The sequence below is a fragment of the Dipodomys merriami genome, unplaced genomic scaffold (genome assembly GCF_024711535.1).
Source record: "Dipodomys merriami isolate MVZ:Mamm:240054 unplaced genomic scaffold, mDipMer1.0.p SCAF_48, whole genome shotgun sequence".
NCBI classification, from domain to species: Eukaryota; Metazoa; Chordata; class Mammalia; order Rodentia; family Heteromyidae; genus Dipodomys; species Dipodomys merriami.
Window position 1 is genome coordinate 1935797 of NW_027206046.1, and position 22024 is coordinate 1957820.

General features: G+C 37.0%; 1 protein-coding gene across 5 annotated transcripts in view; it reads left to right on the top strand.

Annotated features, from left to right (window-relative positions):
- The window catches only part of Dennd4a (DENN domain containing 4A), a 115602-nt gene that overhangs the window by 54444 nt on the left and 39134 nt on the right, over positions 1 to 22024 (top strand). For all 5 annotated transcript variants that reach the window (XM_069995104.1, XM_069995107.1, XM_069995106.1 and 2 more), the window contains 5 exons: positions 1565 to 1709; positions 1966 to 2141; positions 14065 to 14165; positions 15189 to 15407; positions 17101 to 17246. In XM_069995104.1, coding sequence (XP_069851205.1) covers positions 1565 to 1709; positions 1966 to 2141; positions 14065 to 14165; positions 15189 to 15407; positions 17101 to 17246 — 787 coding nt within the window. The remainder of the gene's footprint in view (positions 1 to 1564; positions 1710 to 1965; positions 2142 to 14064; positions 14166 to 15188; positions 15408 to 17100; positions 17247 to 22024) is intronic.

Consider the following 22024-nt stretch of genomic DNA (forward strand, 5'->3'; position numbering starts at 1 on the left):
TTAGTTTTCCTTTAGCATAAAAAGAACTAACCCAGTGAAACGAGTCATTTAGCACTATAGAGACAAAATGCTGGTTGGCTTGCTAGATCATTTGCCTTGTCATTCCAGTACTTTGTTACCCTATAGATCATCTTATTATTTTTATTATTTGTTTTGTATTTGTGTCTAATCACTTTGTAACTCTTAATTTCTTATTGCTATTATCATTGCAATAGTAAGATATTAGAAAGATAATAGTAAGAATTATCTATTCATGCTGGTACTGGTGGCTCACGCCTGTAATCCTAGCTACTCAGGAGACTGAGATCTGAGGATCACGGTTCACAGCCAACCCCGGGCAGGAAAGTCTGTGAGACTCTTCAAAAAACCACTAGAAAACCGGAAGTAGCATTGTGGCTAAAGTGGTAGCGCGCTCACCTTGAGCTGAACAGCTGAGGGATAGCGCCCAAGTCCAGAGTTCAAGCCCCATGACTGACAAAAAAAAAAAAAAAAAAGAAAAAAAGAAAAAAAAAGAAAAGAATTAGCTGTTCATAAATTCAAATTTTAATGTGATAATTACAATGGAAGGTATACCATGTAAAAACCTTCCATTAGGGGTTTACTGGGAAGCAAACTGAAGCCTGGTAGCCTTTACAAAGCTTAAAGATAGAGTTTTAGTCTAGGTAACCATGCTGAGATGTGGTTCACAATTCTCCTAGGACTTGTTCAACCCTGAGGTAGCCGGTGCATACAGGTGCAACTTCACTGACAAGGGCAAAAAGAGATTGCCCATCTGTTTTCCATATCAGGGAGTTTGATAGAAAGAGATAGGTACATCTCTAGAGTCATTTGTCACTATCCAAACACCTGGAGAATATTGGTTAAAGAAGCGTTTTCCTGACCCTGAAAGATGAAAAAAATGACTCAGTCATATATTCCTGATAGAAGAGTACAGCATGCAGTGTATTATGCAATGCTTAATTTAAAAAGATTAATAAAAAACAACTTCTATTAAAGAATTTTTCGGCCAAAGCACCTCTTTTAATTGAATTCTGTTTGGACATTTTCTATAAAGGCAGGTCTTTTTATGTGAAGCTAAGCAGATAAGTGTGATGATGAATGTGTGTAATCCAAGCACTCTGGAGGCTGAGGCAGGAGGATCCTAAATTCAGGACAAGCCTGGGCTACATACTAAGGTCCTGTCTCAAAAAGCCATAAGAACAAAAGGGGGAAAAAAGGAAGCACATGACTTTTCACTTTCCATATTGAATTTAGTGGAAGAAAGAATGATTTGAAACTTCATAAATTGCATTGTTTTCATGATGTATGATGTTTTGTTACTCTAAGATTAGCAGCAGTTACCTATTTAACTTAACATTTTAAGTTAAATAGGTAATATAAATCAGAATCTAATAACAAAAACTTCTCCGTATCCCCCTTATTTTAGATAATAAGAGGTGTTTGGTTTTTGTTTTTGCAGTAGTAGGTATTCAGGGCTTGCACGTTCTATCACTGAGCCACACCCCCAGTATAAGGTGTCTTGATCTTTTTATTTAAAATTATATATCTTTGTTTGAATTGACAGCGGTGGCAAGTTTTCAACACTACTTCAGAATCTAGGCCCTGAAAATGCGGTGACACTACTAGTCTTTGCAGTAACGGAACATAAAATTCTCATTCATTCCTTACGGCCTTCTGTGCTTACTAGTGTGACAGAAGCCTTAGTGTCTGTGAGTATCAGTGTTTCTTGTTGACAGTCACTTTAAACTCAATTTACTCATATAATATAAAGCTATTTTAATATTTAGCTAAGCTTCACAAAGTAATGGATTTGTGTGTTGAGGCAATTTTAATGTCCTCATCCTGAACTTTAGTTATTATTTAGGCTTTAGATAGTAATGTTTACAAGATATTATTTGTGTGCTGAAAAATTATGCTTCAGTGTCAAAAAGGTTTTAATATTCTTTTTCCATTTGTTTATCCAAGATGATTTTCCCTTTCCACTGGCCATGCCCGTATGTTCCTCTTTGCCCACTGGCCTTGGCAGATGTCTTGAGTGCACCCTGTCCATTCATAGTAGGGATTGATTCCAGATACTTTGATCTCTATGATCCTCCACCAGATGTCAGCTGCGTTGACCTTGACACCAACACCATTTCTCAGTAAGTACATTTTTAGTGACTCTACAGCTAATAATTTACAACTTTATAGGATTGGGATTTGAGGACTGCGAAGTAGGATTCTTTGAGTTGTATTTTTTTCTTTTTTCGTCAGTTGTGGGGCTTGAACTCAAGGCATGGGCACTGTCCCTGAGCCTCTTTGTGCTCAAGACTCCTCCACCACTAGAACCATATAACCACTTCCTATTTATTTATTTATTTTTTGGCCAGTCGTGGGGCCTGAACTCTGGGCCTGGGCACTGTCCCTCAGCTCTTCAGCTCAAGGCTAGTGCTCTAACACTTGAACCACAGCGCCACTTCTGGCTTTTTCTGCTTATGTGGTGCTGAGGAATCAAACCCAGTGCCTCATGCATGCAAGGCAAGCACTCTACCTCTGAGTCACCTTCCCAGCCCTTCCTATTATTTTCTTTGTATTTGAGGTCTTACCATCTTTGAGTCAGCTCTTCAGTGCAACAGAATATAGTAGGTTATTAAAGATCTTATTGGAAAGAAAATATACCTTGAATACTCAGGTATTTTAAGTATTTTAGAAATATTATAATCTTATGCTTACTTAGAAATGAGGTAGAAATAGAAAAAGGTTGTCCCTCTTTGGGCAGATGAATATGGGTAAAATTAGAGTTTGAATTAAAAAATTATTCTTGGGGCTGGGAAGGTGGCTCGGTGGTAGAGCGCTTGCCTTGCATGCCTGAGGCCCTGGGTTCGATTCCTCAGCACCACATAAGCTAAAAGAAAAAAGCCGGAAGTGGCGCTGTGGCTCAAGTGGTAGAGCGCTAGCCTTGAGCTGAAGAGCTGAGGGACAGCGCCCAGGCCCAGAGTTCAGGCCCCACGACCGGACCCCCCCCAAAAAAATTATTTCTTGAACATCACTTCAGTCCTGTTTCTAGTCCTGTTTAATACTAAGCAAACTATACATCACATTAATCAAATATTTTAGAATTTTGAAATAACATTTTATGGTACTAAGGTTTAGACTGAGGGCTTTGCTTTCATTTGACTTGGTTGATTGGATGGCACTATACTTGAACCATGCCTCCAGCCCAACTTTTCACTGGTGATTCTAGAATCAGAATATGATAGACTTTTCTGCCTGAGCTTACTTCCAACTTCCATTCTCTGGATATCTCAGCTTCTTGAATAGCAAGAATTCTAGTGGCAAGAGCCACTAGAACTTTTAAATTATGCATTTTGCCACCTTTTCACTTTCGGAATGTAAGGACTTTTTTTTTTTTTTAACAAGTTTCTGTCACTGTTTTGGAATACTGTTTAAGCTGTATTATTTTACTTTATTGCCAGTCCTAGGCTTGAACTCTGGGCCTAGTTACTGTCCCTGAGCTCCCTTTGCTCAAGGCTAGCACTCTACCATTTGAGCCACAGTGCTAATTCCACCTTTTTCTGTGATTAATTGGAGATAAGAGTCTCACAGGGTTTCCTGCTTGGACTGGCAATCATGAGTAGTTAGGATTACAGGCATGAACCATGGATGCCGTCTTTAAGCTGTAATTATCAGACCATATTTTTATAGCTCTTGTATGTTTCCTTGTTTCTTTATAACCCACATTTTCAGTTTAGTTTATCGTTTTAGTTTTAGTTCACTTCAACCTATTCATGGAGGAAGATGAATAGGTTGAAGATAATTGCATCCACAGAGCATGCTGAAAATTACTATGGTTTAGTCCATCAGTAAAGTCCAAAAGCTAATCTAACTTTTATACTTAAATAAGCACATGTGAACCGAGCACTGGCAGTTCACACCTGTAATCCTAGCTACTCAGGAGGCTGAGATCTAAGGATTGTGGTTGGAAGCCAACCCAGGTAAGAAAGTTCATGAGACTCTTATCTCCAGTTAACCACCAGAAAAATGGAAGTGATGCTATGGCACTAGCTTTGGGCAAAAGTGCTCAGGGATAGGGTCCAGACCCATAGCTGAGAGGAAAAAAAAAAAGAGCACATGTGAAGTTGATTTTTCTCTATTTTCTTATTGATTAGTGCTAAGAATTGAACCATACTCAGATATAAACAAGCATCTATCTACAACTAAACTCCAGCTCCTCTATTTTTAAAGAGCTTTTCCTTTTAAAACCTTTTAACTCCACAATTTTAGGTCTAATCAATTTCATTCCCACTATCATTCTTCTTTTTCTCCTTTCTCCTCTTCCTCCTTTCCTAACACAATGTTAACAGGTTTCTTTGCTCAGTTTTCACAGTTTCAGTCTATTTTCTATTACTCTATTATTCTTTTTCCCTACCTCCTTTCCTTTGCATTGCTGAGTAGTTCCTTCGATAGATTCAGTGTTCTATGTTTATCTATATATACAGTTATGTAAATGGCACCTATCTATGTACATGTCCATGAATATGTATATATGCCCAATTGGTATGGCAAAGTCATATCTATTTTTAGTGTTTTGAGGAACTACCATATTGATTTACATAGTAGTCATACTAGTTTACATTCCTACCACCAGATGTGAAGGTTAATTTTTCTTCACATCCTCACCAGAATTTCTTCTGTGTTTTCTTGATGGCTGCCATTCTGACTGGGTTAAAATGCTTGGTGTGGTTTTGATTTGCATTTCTTTATGACTAAGAATGTTGAATATTTCTTCATTTATCTATTAACCCTTTTTATTTCTTGTGAGAACTGTTTCATTTGCTTGGCCCTGGATTAATTGTTTTTTTCTTCTCTTACCATTAATTTTTTTTTTTAGTTTTTTTTTGTGTATTCTGAATATTAATCCTTTATTGGTTAAATAGCTTGCAGCAATTTTCTCCCTTTCTATGATTGGCTCTTGGTTCTGGTGACTCCTCCTTTTGCTGTGCAGAAGCTATTTAATTTGGTATAGTCCCATTCATTAACTCTAGCTCCCATTATCTGGGCACATGAAGTACTATTCAGAAAATACCTATGCCTATGTCTTCCAGAGATTTTTCTATGCTTTCCTATAGCAGAATTAAACTTTCAGATCTTGGGTGGATGCAAGTGACTCATGCCCATAATCCTAGCTAATCAGGAGGCTGAGGTCTGAGGACTGAGGTTAGCCAGCCCAGACAGAAATGTCTGTGAGACTTTTATCTCCAGTTAACCAGCCAAAAGCCAGAAGGAGAGCTGTGGCTCACAAGGTAGAACACCAGCCTTAACTGAAAAAGAAAAGCAAAGACTTGAGGCCATGAGTTCAGTCCCAGTTACCCCCCCTCCCCAAACCAAAACAAACAAAACAAAAACAGAACCCTGTAGTTTATTTTTGTACACGTTGAGAGATGGAGGTCTAGTTTCAGTCTCCTGCAAGCATATAACAAATTTTACCAGTGCTATTTGTTGAAAATACTGTCTTTTTTCCATTGTGTGTTTTTGGCTTTTTTGTCAAAAATTAATTGGCTGTGGTATGTGTTTTTTTTTTCCTTCTGGATTTTATATTGTTCCATTGGTCTTTTGGTCGTTTTTTGTGCCAGTACCAAGTTGTTTTTGTTACTATGGCTCTGTAGTATAAATTGAAGTCAATTTATCAAGGGTTTTTTTCCCCTGCATCGATTGAGATGATTTTGGCAATGATTCTGTTGATGTGATTACTACATTTATTGATTTACATATATTGAATCAGCCTATATTCCAGGAATAAAATCAACTTGATCATGGTGTATGATCATTTTATGTGTAGTTGAGTTTAGTTTGCAAGGATTTTATTGAAAATTTTTGCATCAAGATTGGTCTGGGGTTTTTGTTGTTGTTGTTCATTTTTGTTTTTATTATTTTTAAATTTTATTTTATTATAAAGATGCTGTACAGAGGGGTTACAGTTACATGAGTAAGGCAATGTAATCTCTTCAGCTCAAGAGGCAAGTGCTCTACCACTTGAGCCACAGCACCACTTCCGGTTTTCTGATGGTTAATTGGAGATAAGAGTGGACTTGCCTGCCTAGGCTGGCTTTGAACCGCGATCCTCAGGTATCAGCCTCCTGAGTAACTAGAATTATAGGTGTGAGCCACTGGCTCCAGGCTGATCTGTTTTTTGATGAATTCTGTCTGGTTTTGGAATGAATGTAATACTTCATAGAATGAGTTCAGGTGTGTTCCTTTCTTTTCTATTTTATGGAACTGTTTGAGAACTATTGGAGTTCTTCAAAAGTTTGATAGAATTCAGTCATGCATCCATCTAGACCTGGGCTTTTCTTTGTTGGGGTGTCTATAGTACTATTTGAATTTCTTTTCTTGCTATAGCTCTGTTTAAGAGTTTTTTTATCCTCTTGGTTTAGTTTGGATGAGAAGACTGTATTAAAAATTGATCCATTTCTTGGATGGCCCTAGGACAAATCATGTTAAGTGAGATAAGCCAAGCGCAGAGACAGATGACATGTTTTCTCATGCAGAATCTAGATCTACTATACATGGAACATGATAAATTATGTAAGAGTCTAGGCATTCACACAGTGGGACCAAAGGAGGATATTCTTAGGAGAGGAAAACATAGGCATAATGCCTAGGTGTATCTGGTACTATAAAATAATATTTATTGAAATTTACTCCAGGAAATCAAAATGAAAAGGTCTTTGTTGATGTTTTTGTTTTCTTCTTGTCTTGTTTGCTTATTTATCTGTCTTTGGGATAGTAAGTGGGGACACAGAAATGGAGGGACAGGAAGTGAATAAATAAAGCAGTGGTACTCACTAGACACTATGTTGAAAATGAATGATACAACTTGTGGGTAGGAACAGTAGGGAAAAACTGGGAGAGACTGAAGGAAAGAGTGGCATTGTCCAAAAAGAAATGTACTCATTATCTGGCTTATGTAACTGTAATCTCTCTGTACATCATCTCTATAATAATAATTTTTTTTTGGTCAGTAGTGGGGCTTGAACTCTGGGCTTGAGCGCTGACCCTGTGCTCTTCAGTTCAAGATGAGCGCTCTACCACTTGAGCCACAGCACCACTAACAATAATTTTTTGCAAGTTCTGGGTCTCAAACTCAGGACCTGGGCACTGTCCCTGAGCTTCTTTTGCTCAATGCCTAGCACTCTACCACTTGAGCCATAGCACCACTTCTGGCCTTTTCTATTTATGTGGTGCTGAGGAATCAAACCCAGGACTTCATGCATGCTAAGCAAGCACTTTACCATTGAGCCACATTTCCAGCCCTATTTTTTTTTTTGTCGGTCATGGGTCTTGAACCCTGGGCCTCGGCACTATCCCTCAGCTCTTCAGCTTAAGGCGAGCACTCTACCACTTAAGTCACAGTGCCACTTCTGGTTTTCTGGTGGTAAATTGGAGATTAGAGTCTCATGGACTTTCCTGCCTGGGCTGGCTTTGAGCCACGGATCCTCAGATCTCAACCTCCTGAGTAGCTAGGATTACAGGCAAGAGCCACCAATGCCCAGCTCTAAATTTTTCTAATTATCCATTTCTTCTAGATTTTCTAGCTTATTTGAGTGTAAGTTTTCAAAGTATTTCTTCATGATTCTTTGCATTTCTTTTTTGTCTCTAATTTTATTGATTTGAATCAATTCTCTCCTTTTTATCAGATTAGCTAGGGGTTTTATTTATTTAAAATACCAACTTTTTCTTTCATTTATTATTTTATAGATTTTTAGTCTACAGTTTATTTTCTTCTGTATTTTTGTTTTTTGGGGGGTGGGCCATAGGGCTTAAACTCTGGGCCTGGGCTCTCTCCTTCAGTTCAAGGCTAGCATTCTACCACTTGACCCACAGGGACACTTCCAGTTTTCTGGTGGTTTATTGGAGATAAGAGTCTCATGGAAGCCGGGTGCCAGTGGCTCATGCCTGTAATCCTAGCTACTCAGGAGGCTGAGATCTGAGGATCACATTTCAAAGCCAGCCCGGGCAGGAAAATTGTGAGACTCTTACCTCCAATAAACCACTAAAAAAACCCAGAAATGGCGCTGTGGCTCAAGTGGTAGAGCGCTTGCTTTGAGCTGAAGAGCTTAGGGATAGTGCCCAAGCCCAGAGTTCAAGCCCTATGACCGGCCCCTCCCACCCCCCCAGAAAAGTCTCATGGACTTTCCTGCTGGGGCTGGAACCATGATCCTCAAATCTCAGCCTCCTGTGTAGCTAGGATTACAGGCATGAGCCACCAGCACCGGCTTTTCTGTAATTTTTACTCTTTTTCTCATTCTGCTAGTTTGGGATTAAGTTTGTTCCTATTTTTCTAGAAATTTGAGTTGCATGATAAGGATGTTGAATGGTTGCTGGTATGTGTGTGTGTGTGTTTTAGTGTAGGCACTCATGTCTGAATTTTCCTCTCAACATTGCCATTTCTGTATCCTGTAGATTGTAGTAAGATGTGTTTTCATTTTATTGGATTCCAGGAACTTCTTTGTTTTCTCCCTTTATTTCTTTAGTTATTCACCTGTTGTTCAACTGTCTCCATGTGTTTCAATATTTTCTGTAGTATCTTTTGCTATTGGGTACTAGTTTTTATTTATTTACTTATTTATTTTCTTATTTTTGCAAGTCCTGGGGCTTAACCTCAGAGCCTGGGCATTGTCCCCTGAGTTTCTTGTGCTCAAAGCTAGCATACTGCCATTTGAGCCACAGTATCACTTCTGGCCTTTTCTGTTTATGTGGTACTGAGCAATTGAACCCAGGGCCTCGTGCATGCTAGGCATGCTCTCTACCACAAAGTCACATTCCCAGCCCTGGGTTTTAATTGCATGATGGTCTGATAGAATACAAGGATTTGTTTCAATTTTCTTGTATTTGCTCAGACTTGGTATATGTCCTATGATTTTTTTTTTAACTGTATTTTTTTTTTTTTTTGGTACTGGGGATCGAACCCAGGACGTTGCACTTGCTAGGCAAGTGCTTTGCCACTGAGCTACATCCCAGCCCCCTATGATATTTTTTTTTAAAAGAAAGTTTTGTAGGCTGCTGAGAAGAATATATACCATTTAATTCTAAGGTTTTATGTTGTTGTTGACTTCTTATGGATGATCTATCTATTGGTAAGGATGGACAATTGAAATCTTCCATTATTATTGTGTTGGGGCAAGGTCTACCAGTGCTTGTAAACCCAGAAATGATTTTGTTGTTGTTGTTTTTTGTTGTTGTTGTTTTACTTAGTCTGAGTGTGCTGCTGTTTGGTGTATATATGTTAACAATTGCAATTTCTACTTGATAAATGTTTCCCTTTATTAATATGAGGTAACTTTTGACTCTTCTGACTGATTTTAGGTTATAGTCTATTTTAGCAGATATAAGTATGGTTTCTTTTACCTTCTTTCATCATCTATTTGCTAGGAAGGTCTTTTCCTTCCTTTCACTTCACATCTGTGTTTGTGTGTCAGTGAAATGTGTTACTTGTAGGCAACAAATGGTTGGATCATGTTTTTTGATCCAAGTTGCCATTCTACATCTTTTGATTGAAGAGTTAAGATTTTTAACATTCAGTGTTAATATTGAGAGATATGCTATATTTCCTGTCATTCTATTTATTTTGTTTTGTTTGTCATTCTTCTTTCTTCTTCCTGCTTTTCAACTATGTTCTTCTTGTAGGGTTTATTCTTTTCTGTATTTTCTGTATTTGATTTTCTTCTTTTGTAGATAGGATTTAGTTAAGTATCTGTTGCAGTGTTGGTTTAGTAATCATGAATACCTTTCATTTTTGTTTATCATAGAAAGTCTTATTCCTCCATTAATTTTGATGGACAACTTTGCTCAGTGAAATAGTCCAGGCTGGCATTTGGTATCTTTCAGGACTTAATAATATCTTCCCATGCAGCTATTATCTGTTTAGAAATCTGCTTTTATTCTAAGGGGCTTACCATTTAAGTTGCTTGTCTCCTCTCTTGTGTGACTTTCATTGTTCTTTCTTTCTCTATATATTTAATGTACTTACTATAATGTTTCTGGCAATGTTTCTTCTCTGATTTTTCCTGTTTTGCATTCTCAAGGTTGGAGAAGGTTTTGGCCATCATTTTCTTCCAATACAAACTATGCCTTTAGTTTTTGTTTCATCTTCCTTGTCTATCCTGATAATCCATAGATTTGATCTAAAGACAAGTTTGGAGGTCTTGTATGTCTCCTAGGTATTTTCTGAATGTGTTTCAATGTTTTTGACTGATCTTCTGCTCTCTGGTGCAGCAGGAATTTCCAATCCTGTCTCTTGATATCTCTTCTCACCCCACTTCTGCAGCCTCTGGCTTCCTAGTTACAGCATGGCTTTCTCACTGATTAAATTTTTTTTTTGCTGTTTCCTGCTGCCCACTTCAACCTCCCTTTGCACTCTGTCATAACTGATTTATAACTATGTTCTGTGGCATTGTCAAAGCTGTTGATATGCTGTGATTGTTTCCTAACACTAGGCTATGAGAAACATTCTCAAGGAGGTGCATCTGTCACTTTCAGGGATATAAAGGACAAAGACTGCCTTAGTTCTCTGAAGTCTAGTCTCTTACACAAGATTAGTCCCCACCTACCAAGTCCCTGAGCTTGCAGGTTGTATTTATTTTCCCTGTAGCTGGATTGGTGAACCCTTGGCTGGGACCATCTGTTTTTAACTAGTGTTCCCCTCCCCTATCTGGGAGAGTCTGGGGTGGCTTAGGACTCCCTTTCTACTTTTTTCTTTTAAAAAATTATTGTAAAGGTGATGCACAGAGGGGTTACAGTTACATAAGTAAGGTAATGAGTACATTGCTTTTTGTTGTTGTTGTTGTTGATCATGGGGCTTGAACTCTGGGCCTGAGCGCTGTCCCTCAGCTCTTCAGCTCAAGGTGAGCACTCTACCACTTGAGCCACAGCAGCATTTCCGGTTTTCTAGTGGTTTATTGGAAATAAGAGTCTCACAGACTTTCCTGCCCAGGCTGGCTTTGAACCGTGATCCTCAGATCTCAGCCTCCTGAGTAGCTAGGATTACAGGTGTGAGCCACTGTTGCCCAGCCATACATTGCTTTTGAACAGTGTTACCTGCTCCCTCATTTTCTCCCATTCTCCCCTCCCCTGCTTTTCTTCCACTGTGTTTGCATCTCTAATTTCCTAGATCTTCTGGAACTCTTTATGGATTTCCTTTCTTGCACTCTTTGAATTCTCAGAATCTAATCATTTTTGTTTCTCTGGATTCTACTCATTCACAGAGTAAAATGATGGCTACTTTCAATCAACCATTTTGCTCCCTGTTGTGTCTCTTTGTAGAATCAAAGTCCATTAGAAGCAATATTTCATTCTTTTAAATGTTAAAGCATTTAAAGATATCTCCTGTCAATAATTAAATAATATAGGACATTGTAGTTTATAAAATTGAAGAAGAGTGGAAAATAAGTATAATCTGTACTTATTATTATATAGGTTAAGTATTTCTCTTTTTATACTTTCTCTTAATTTGTAAAAACAGTCTCCCTACTTAGTATTTTATTTCTACTTTGATCACTAGTGAATTAAAGAATCAAAGGTAGACAAGCTGTTTATACTCATGAATATTCCTTCTTGAATTCCCCCATCCATAGGAGGACTAGACTAGTGAGCTAAAAGCTTTATGCTTTGCTACACCCAGAATTTCTGAAACCTCCGCCTGAAATTTGAAAGAAAAACAAATTCCAAGTATAGAATTTTTACTTTTTTACTTTTTCTATCTTGGCTACTTAAAATACAGAGTATGTTCTAAATATAAAGAAATTTTTGAAGAAAGAGAAAAAAATTAAATCTGCTATGTATGAGGTATAAAGCTTCATGGATAGCATAGGTTATCCTGTTTTATTTGCTGTATATTGTGGCATAGTTTTTATTATTCCTCTAACGGATAAACAAAAGTTTGGATTTTTAAGCAATTTATCAAAGAGTACATAGTTTATTTTGTCATAATTGGGATTCAAAACTATCATTTTCTGTCTCCAAAGCCAATACTTCTGCCACAAATAATCAGGTAATAATCTATATATAGTAATCTTATAGGTGGGAGTCATCATGAATAAAACTGTTCAAGGTTATCATTGATTAAAAACTCAAGTGCCATGTAAAATTCTTACCTAGGCTCTTTTTACAGTTACAGTATCAAGGGCAAGGGAAGGAAACTATGTAAGAAAATAAGAATAATTAGATGTAATCAGGTGCTATCAAGGTATTTTTTCAAAACAGCCACAAGGGGTCATGCCTGTAATCACAGTTACATGGGATTCAGAAATTGAAAGGAGTATGGTTTGAGGCCAGTGCAGGAAAAATGTTAGTGAGATCTCATCTGGATGTGGTAGCCCACACCTATCATCCAGCTATGTGATAGGCTGTAGGTGAAAGGATTATAATCCAAGGATGATGCTGGCCAAACAGCCAGTGTCTTTGGCTGACAAATAACTAAACCAAGAAGGAATGGCTCAAGTGATAGAGTACCTGCCTAGTAGGTATGACATCCTAGTATTACCTAGTATTATCCTAGTTATACCCTAGTATTACCAAAAACTAAAATTTAAAGTTGTTCTCAGTATGTATATCACAAACGTATCTTAAAGTGCTTCCTTTCGCTAATCACGAAATAAAGTTGATATACTTCCTTTTTCATAAGCTCATCTAGCAAGACTGAACTGCAAGTAGTGAAGGATTAGACACAGTATCGTCTGGTTTACAGTTTCATGAAAACAATGTTGTAAATGTTGATACATTGTGTTCTTGCTATAACAAAATTCCAACTTCTTAGTCCCAACATAAATAAAATATAGTGGACATTAGTCATTTGACCCTGTTTTGTCCATTTTATTCTCATTTGTGTAAAGATAAATTAATACCAAGGTAGTTATTTTTTTGTCAGCTTAAGCTTTCCCATCTACTCTATTTCTTTTGTTTAGTTTCAAAGTGGTATTTGTACCACGGGAAATCTATGAAATTTTTTTTAAGCTCATCTAGTTTTATTTACCTGCTTGTGATAATTGGGTGGTTAGAATTTGCTTTCTATTTTTGCTTATTTTTTCCAAGTTTTGTAAGATGAGTATGCCTGGCTTTTGAAATAGAAGAAAATTAATAAGTAATTCAATAAAACTGTAGTTAAGTCTAAAAACTTTATGATGCTTTCTGATCCTTTATTTACCTGCCCTATAGATAGTTTAGGAACCAACATGTTTTGATAGTTGTAATAAAGATGATTATAGTTGCCCCAGTCTAGAAACACAGATGCCACTTTCTAGCATATACCCTCTTTTAAAGTCGTAAAGCAATTTAATATTATACTTTATTTAAATAATTTAATACTGTATTTTCTTTCTTATTTGAAAGAAACAAAAGCTTACTTATAAAACTATTCTAAAACTAAGAAACTAAGTATAGTAAAATGTTTTCAATAAGCTCTATCTTCATGAAAGTTTCCTATGATGCTTTTCCTTAGGTAAGAAAAGTCTTACAATAAGATTTTCCCAATATTTAAGTGTCTAATCCCTCTTAAGTGTGGATTGAGAGTAATGATCAGCCAGGTGCCAATGGCTCATGCCTATAATCCTAACTACTCAGGAGGCTGAGATCTGAGGATTGTGGTTCGAAGCCAGCCCAGGCAGGAAAGTCTGTAAGAATCTTATCTCCAATTAAGCACCAAGAAAAATGGAAGTGGCACTGTAACTCATAGTAGAAGAGTGCTAGCTTGGAGTGCAAAAGCTCAGTGACAGCACCCAGGCCCTTTGCCACCAGGCAAAGAGGGGGGGGGGGACCAGTGCAAGTGTAGCAAGTGTAATAGATTCAGTACCAACATAATTCTAAATTTTTTAGCTATATTGAAGGTTCTACTTTCATATAAATTAATATTTAAGTACTCAACATCCCAACTACCTCCGTATGATTTTCCTCAATAACTAGAATATTCTTGTTTCCTTTTTCATTGAATGGTCTTTTCTCTTTTCCTATTTTTATATATGGTGGGTATATACTTTGTCCTCCCCCAAAAGTTTATGTAATAAATACATTGTTGTCTTCATTTACTCTCAGAACCGGTGACAAGAAGAATGTAGCCTGGAAGATTCTCCCAAAGAAGCCATGTAAAAATCTGTTAAATACCCTGAATAATTTGCACCAGCAATTAGCAAAATGTAAGTTGATAACTTAATTGAAGGATGTAATTTAATCTAAAAAAGTGAATTAATTTGCCTGGCTCCTTTTTTATTCCTTTATTTTTTGTGCCATTACTAGGATTTGAACTTAGGGCCTAGCCACTGTCTTTTAACTTTCTTGATCAAAGCTGGTGCTGTACCACTGAAGCCATACCCCACCTCTACTTCTGTAGTCTTGCTGGTTAATTGGAGATAAGAGTCCCATGGACTTTCTCGCATAGGCTGGCTTTGAACTGTCATCCCCTGATTTCAACCTCCTAGGAAGCTAGTACTATAGGCTGACAGACACTAGTACCCAGTTGTTTTTTTTTAATTTTCTTTGTTGGGGAAGTATTTTGGAGGCTTGAACTCTGGGCCTCACATTTGCTAGGGATGTGTTGTACAACTTGAGCCACATTTCCAACAATTTTTAGCTTTAGGTTATTTTTCAGATAGGGTCCTGTGTTTTTATCTTGGTATGGGGTCTATGCTAATTTTCTAATAATTGATTAAGATTCTTCCTTTAATGACTTGATTAAGGTGCTATCTATCAGACTTTTCTACTGTAAAGAACTCTATTGCTCCTGTTGACTTTAGCACTTAATTGTCCAGGAAGAGTTGCTTTTTGTTTTCTTGTTGTTTTTTTTTAAATATTTAATCCCTGTGCATTTATCCTGAAAGCACTTATATTTTACAAAAATAAAAGAGGAGCAGGAAGACTGCTGTATTTAACATACTGTCTAGTTGATAGGGTTGGTATAATCTTTGTGTGTGTGTGTGTGTGCACATATTTCAGAGCATGTATTTTTTCTGATGAATAGAAAGTAATACTTGCACATTTAACTTGGATAAAATACATTCAACACAATCTGAAAAACTGGTAAGCCATGCTTTAAGATTTACACACTTCCCATATTATGAAGTTCTATAAATAAAAATTGAGATGAAAACATGACAAATTTACATTGAAATAATTATGAGCAGCAGTGTCAACAGCTTAAAGAAAACACTGTTTCTTCACAGTGCAACAGAGACCACGAGATGATGGACTGATGGACTTAGCAATGAATGACTATGATTTTAATTCTGGAAAAAAGTTGCACATGATAGATTTGGAAATTCAAGAGGCATTTTTGTTTTTTATGGCCTCTATTTTAAAAGGTTATAGATCATACTTAAGGCCAATAACACAAGCCCCATCTGAGACAGCAACAGATGCAGCTTCTCTTTTTGCCCTGCAAGGTGAGTACATAGGTTTTATAACTTTCAAAATACCGAGTTTAGCCTGGTGATGAATTATTTGCTGCCTGAGTTTATAGCTCATTTTTATCAAAATACATGACTGTTTTGAGGAGTATGTAAGTACTAACTCTGGTGACCCATTCCCAAAGAACAAATTGTTTATTTTCATTCCTATTAACATCTTATTAGTATATGTTTATTGTACAAGGAAGTTCACTATGACATTTCCATGCATCCATACAATACACCTCAGTCAAACTTGTCCCTTCTATCACACACCTTCATCCTCCTAAACCTACTTCTTAAAACAGTGTCAATGTATTTTGACTCTGTACATGCTCATTCATCCTCTATAAGACTAGTTCTTGGAAAGCAGGAGAAAACAAGGGAGGAGGTAACACTGTTCTTTCTCTGCAGTATTATTAGCAAGGTAAGTAAAAAAATCATTTGAAAAATACAGGACCTCCTAAGTCTGTACTGTTCCACTCTGCTGTGTCATGTGCATTGAGATACTAATACTGTCAGCTAGTCAGGACTGGGGGTGCAGAACAAGTCCCTGGGACCATTACCTCCAGGTTCAGGCAGCCTTATTTATTTCCATCTGATTTACAAATACTACTTTTAGCTGGACCCTGGTAGCTCATGCCTGTAATCCTAGCTACTCAGGAGTCTGATATCTGAGGATTATGGTTCAAAAGCCAACCCGAGTAGGAAAGTTTGTGAGACTCTTATCTCCAGTTAACCACTAAAAAGCCAGAAGTGGAGTTGTAGCTCAGGTGGTAGAGCAAAATAAACTCAGGGACAATGCCCAGGCCCTGAGTTCTAGCTTCAGGACCAGCATACACACATATGCACACACACGCTTTCATACCAGTTTGTGTGTGTCCTTCAATACAGTGAAGGGACAGAGATAAATCTGAATGTGTTATCTAGGTTTACATTGCTTATTTTCTTTTTCTTTCTTCCTTTTCTTTTCTTTTTTCAGTCGGTCATGGGCTTGAACTCTGGGCCTGGCGCTGTCCCTGAGCTCTTCAGCTCAAGGCTGCCACTTGAACCGCTGAGCAACTTCTGGTTTTCTGGTGGTTAATTGGAGATGAGTCTCACAGACTTTCCTACCCAGGCTGGCTTTGAACCGCAGTCCTCAGATCTCAGCCTCCTGAGTAGCTAGGATTACAGGCATGAGCCACCAGTGCCCAGCTTTGTTGTTGTTTTTTTTTTTTTCTTTTTCTTTTTTCCTTTTCTTTTTTTTTTTTGTTTATATTGTCTGTTGTAGGGCTTGAACTCAGGGTCTGGGTGCTGTCTCTGAGCTCTTCTGCTCAAAGCTAGCACTCTGCCTCTTTGAGGCAAAGCACCACTTTCGCTTTTCTGGTGGTTAATTGGAGGTATGAGTCTCACAGATTTTCCTGCCTGGGCTGGCTTTGAACCATGATCCTTAGATCTCAGCCTCCTGAGTAGTTAGGATTACAGGTGTGAGCCACCAGCACCCAACTGGGTTTGTATTATTTATTGTTGATTTCTTATTTATCCAGTTATTTTCCCTTAGAGAGTTTCTTCTTTAAACTAGTGGGGATTTGTGAATGATATGGTTAATCAAGTATCTTCTAGCTTTTAAGCTAGAAAAAAATTAAAAATTTAAAATTTTATGAATTTGTGAATGATATATAATCTCACATCATATATTTATATTGACTAGCTTTCTTAAGAAGTCGGGATCGATCACATCAAAAATTCTATAACATGATGACAAAAACTCAAATGTTTATTCGCTTCATTGAGGAGTGTTCTTTTGTCAGTGATAAAGATGCAAGCCTGGCGTTTTTTGATGATTGTGTTGATAAAGTAAGTAAATATGTCTGTAGTGTTTTATCTTACTTTGTATGACTGCTATAAATGTTATGAGTTTTTATTTCTACTTAGAAGCTTTTAGAAAAATATTTAGGAAGTGGCATTGTGGCTCAAGTGGTAGGGTGCTCCGCCTTGAGCTGAAGAGCGGAGGGACAGGGCCCAGACCTAGTTCAAGCCCCACAACTGACTAAATAAATAAATAAATAAATAAATAAATAAATAAATAAATAAGATGATAGAAAAATAAAAGTTCAGTTTTCATAATTAATGACACTGAAACTTTTGTGGCTGCTAATAATTATAGAGCTTACCTCTTAAGAAATACCTTGTGTCATGGTTCAAAGCCAGCCCAAGCCAGAAAGGCTGTGAGACGCTTATCTCCAATTAACTCCCAGAAAGCCAGAAGCAGCGCTGCTCAAAGTGATAGAGCCCTAGCCTTGAGCACAAAAGCTCAGGGATGGTGCCTAGAACCTAAGTTTAAGCCCCATAAAAAAGAAAAAAAATCTTGAAATATTTTACCAAATCAGTTTTATTTTGACAATCAGGTTCCAACTTATCTGTTCTCCAGGCCATATACTTCCAACATTCCAAAGACATTCCAACATCCAGAATGTCTTTTCTGAGAGTGTCATAGTGTAGGTATATAATGTAATAGATATTTCATATAAATTAGTCTTCATTTGAAAGTGAATTTATAGCTTAATTAATGCTACTATTTTGTTTATGTATGAAACTATCCCCTTTTCTTCAGTGCTAATACCATTAGATGAGACAGATCTAGGTAACTATTCATGTTGGAGAAAGAGTTTGAGAGTAGAGGCCTAGAGAGAAGCGTCTAGCCTTGAACAGAGTAAAGAAGCAGCAGTAGCCTGATGTGCAAGCTAGAGCCCAAGCTAGGTGCAACAAGCATCTGTGAAGAGACATGGGCTAACATAGACAGTCAGAGGACAAGCAGGATAAGAGGGTCCATGCTGGTGTCACACAGCTGCAAAATATCAGAACTGAAACAGGATGAGAGCGTCTATATGGAGGTGGGTACAACATGGAGTGCAGGAGTCAGAACAAAGTATCCCCATTTGTTGAGTACAGCCAATAGGGTATCAGTGGTCTTGATGGAGGAGTTATGATCCTGGTAGGCAAGGGGTTCAGTCTGTAAGAGTTTGTCAAAGCCAAATTAGGGTGAAGAAGTCATCTGTATGGAGGAGTATTGGCAGTGAAGATAGGAGAATGTTACACATGGTGAGGGGAGTGATAAAATAATTAACAAAGTTCTCACTATCAAGAAGGGATTTACAAATAAGTGGAAAAAAACTAAAATGAATCTTGTAAAGTTAAAGTGAAATTGGAGATTTTGTTTGGTATGAGTAATTTTTAATCAGAGCCACAGATGTGAGAACCTGTGTCTGTGTGTACATACATCTATTCTCTAGCTCTGTACATTCAGAGGACCTTGGAGCAGCCACACCACCATCACAATGTATAAATCAGTTCTCCTTGGGGAAATCGTTGGTTCCAGGTTTGGTCAAGGAAAGTACAAAATAAAATAACTTGTATTAGAAAATAAGGAATTGCCCCAAGACTGATAGAGAATTGCTAACACAAAGAAAACATACCCAGAAACCAATTTGAAAGAATTTCCACTAGTAAAACTAGAACAATCAGAGGATTAAATTTCAGTAACAAATTAATCTATTGAATAAAATGGGAAACCATGCATCTCTGTAGGTATCAGTTGATCAGTTGAAAGTCTGATGAGAAATAGGATCTTACTGAGCTGCAAAGCACTTCTGCACAAAGTACAGCACTGTAACTGTAAAACGGGGAAAGCCTGACAAATACTTTCTTTTAGTGTAAATTAATTGTCCAAGGGGAGGGTTCATTATGACATTTTCTACACAATCAAACAATATATTCCTATCATATTCCCTGTCACTCTCCCTTCTTAAAACAATCTCAGTAGATTTCATTATTGTATTTTCATGTATGCAAATAAACTATATGACAGAAAAATCAAATATCAAAGTGAAATTCTCATCAGTAATTGTCCAAATGAGCATCATGTGCCTCTGAATAGGTGACAATTAGAACACATCAGTTGTGTAATATTCTTGCTAAAGATGCACACTTGTATAACTTCAAGGGTAATCAGAACAAGCACAAATTATGAGAGAATCAAAAAAGAATCAATAGTTCATACTAGTAATCCTAGGCTGAAATCTGGAGGATCATAGTTCAAAGTGAGTCCATGCAGAAGAGTCTTCTAGATTCCATCTCTAATTAACAAGCAAAATGCTAGACTGGAAATGCTGCTCAAGTGGTACAGTACACAAGCCATACACAAGCAAGCTCAATAAGAGTTCAGTAACCTAAGTTCAAGCTTTAGTCTCAGAAAAAGAAGAGTCAAGGTTAAGAAAATAAAGAAAAACTTGAGAAACTGCTATAATGTGAAGAGTCTTTGTGACCAAATGTAAAATATGGTTACTGGATCCTTTTGGTATAACATTATTAGAAAAATCAACAAAAATTGCATGAGATCTGAAAAATAGTCATGATATTTCTAGTTATATTATGAAAGAGGATATCCTTTTGGGTAGGAAGTATATATGAAAAGTATTTGAGAGTAACAGATCTATCATCAGGTTAGCAACTTATTCTCTTAGGATGATAAAAAAAAGGGATTGAGATATAGCTCAATGGCACAGTATTTGACCACCATGTGTAAGGCCCTGGGGTTAATCCCAGCACTGAAAACAAATAATATTAAGAAAAATGAAGTTTTTGCATGATGATCCAAACTTCTCTGTAAATTTGTGATTATTTACAAATGAATATAGTATCTATGATAGTTGAAAAAAGGAAGAAAGCAAAATTTCATCATGTATCGTCTCCACAATTTATCACAAGAGAGTCAATTTATCCCCTAATACATAGATTCATTTGAAAATGTCCTTCACTGATTGTGTCTGATAAAAGTGAGAAGTGGTTCTCAGTACCTGTGGTAAAGTAGGAAAAGCATTGCACTGGGAACCCATACTTTATTCTATGGCCTTAGTCATTTCTTCATTCTCTGTTGTTTGCTTATCTGTGTTTTTGAGAGTATTATGAGGAGAGATTATTGTCACTGCCTTATCTCATGGTGCTGTATAAATTAAAAGTTGGAAAATATTTTACAGCTATTTTTCTATCAAGCTTATAGATTTATTCACTTGGCTTTGTCATTTCATGGCAGAAATATTCAGTTTTTCAATGACTGAGGGATAACATGAACAGGTTCATAGCTTGTTTAGGCATCTACCTTTTCCTTTAATTTAGAATACATGAGCACTGATTGATATAAATACTCTAAGCACCTTTGAAGACATGTATAAATGCTATTTATTTAATTAAGGCAATGAGTATACTTTTTAAGATATGGTTTGAATATTTTTGACAAATACATATTTTTCAAGTAACCAAGTCACCAATATATAGAATGTTTTCATTACCCCAGAAAAGGCATTGTGTGTGGAAAAGGTTTATTTTGTACATTTTGAATGACCTATTTATAAGTTGTCTTTTGAAACTCTGTGTGTGCGTGTGTGTGTGTGTGTCTGTATCTGTGTCTGTGTCTGTGTCTGTGTCTGTGTGTGTGCACGCGCACCATTGCTGGGGCTTACACTCAGGCCCTGAGCTTTTTTACTTAAGTCTAGTACTCTGTCATTTGGACCACAGCTCCACTTATGGCTTTTTGGTGGTTAATTGGAGAATCTAGTTTGCCCAAGATGGCTTTAAACCATGTTCCTCAGATCTCAGCCTCCTGAGTAGCTTATAATGCAGGCATGAGCCACTGGCACCCAGGAAAACCTTTTTGTGGGTTGAGCTCTGTTATATTGAGGAGATAGTACTCTAAAGTCTTGACATATTTATCATTATAACATTGTACTAAGATCTTATAAAATTTCAAGTTGCTCTTTTTTGATACTTGTAAAGTTAAATATTGGCAATAATAGGAAAGTATGTCTTTAAAAGCTTCTCCAAATCCTTTTTTTTGCAGAAATAATTGTGTTGCTTATTTATATATAATGATGATGCTTCTGACTAGCACCGTGCATTTTGAATGCTTGTTGCATATAGTGTAAGGGATCTACTTAGTGACCAGGGTTTATCTTGTAACATGCTTTTGCCAATAAATTTACTAATCTGCAAAGGAGCACTGAATGAGTTACAGGAATCCAATGATCAGTTTAAAAGAGAAACAAATATTCCCTTTTGGGCCCTTTAATGAACATTGGTCACCAGTTGTGTTTCAGCTCAATTTACATTGTTGCTCGGTTTAATGAAATATTCATTAGTATTGTCAGAGGTATAAGACTTGCCATTTTTTCTTATCTGGGCATCATGTCCTAAGGAGGATATCTTAATACATTAAAAGAATTAATACACTTATATTGTCTGAGATTTTATTTATATTTATATTGCTTTTATATTATGGGAGTCAATGCAGTTAGATGATTCGAATAATTCCTTTAAGCAATTCTGAGAAAAATTCCATTAAATATGTAATATATATTGGATCAACATTATTCTTAAACATTTCAGTGACTAGAAAATCAGAACTGAGAATTAGACTCAATGTATTAGGTCATTGGTAGCTGGGGCAAGTCCCTAGGTTTTTCCCCAGCACCATATGTGCACGCACGCGCACGAGCGCGCGCACACACACACACATATGCCCCTACACGTCTACACACACTTATCTCCACCTACCTCCTTCAGAATTAGTGTATTATATA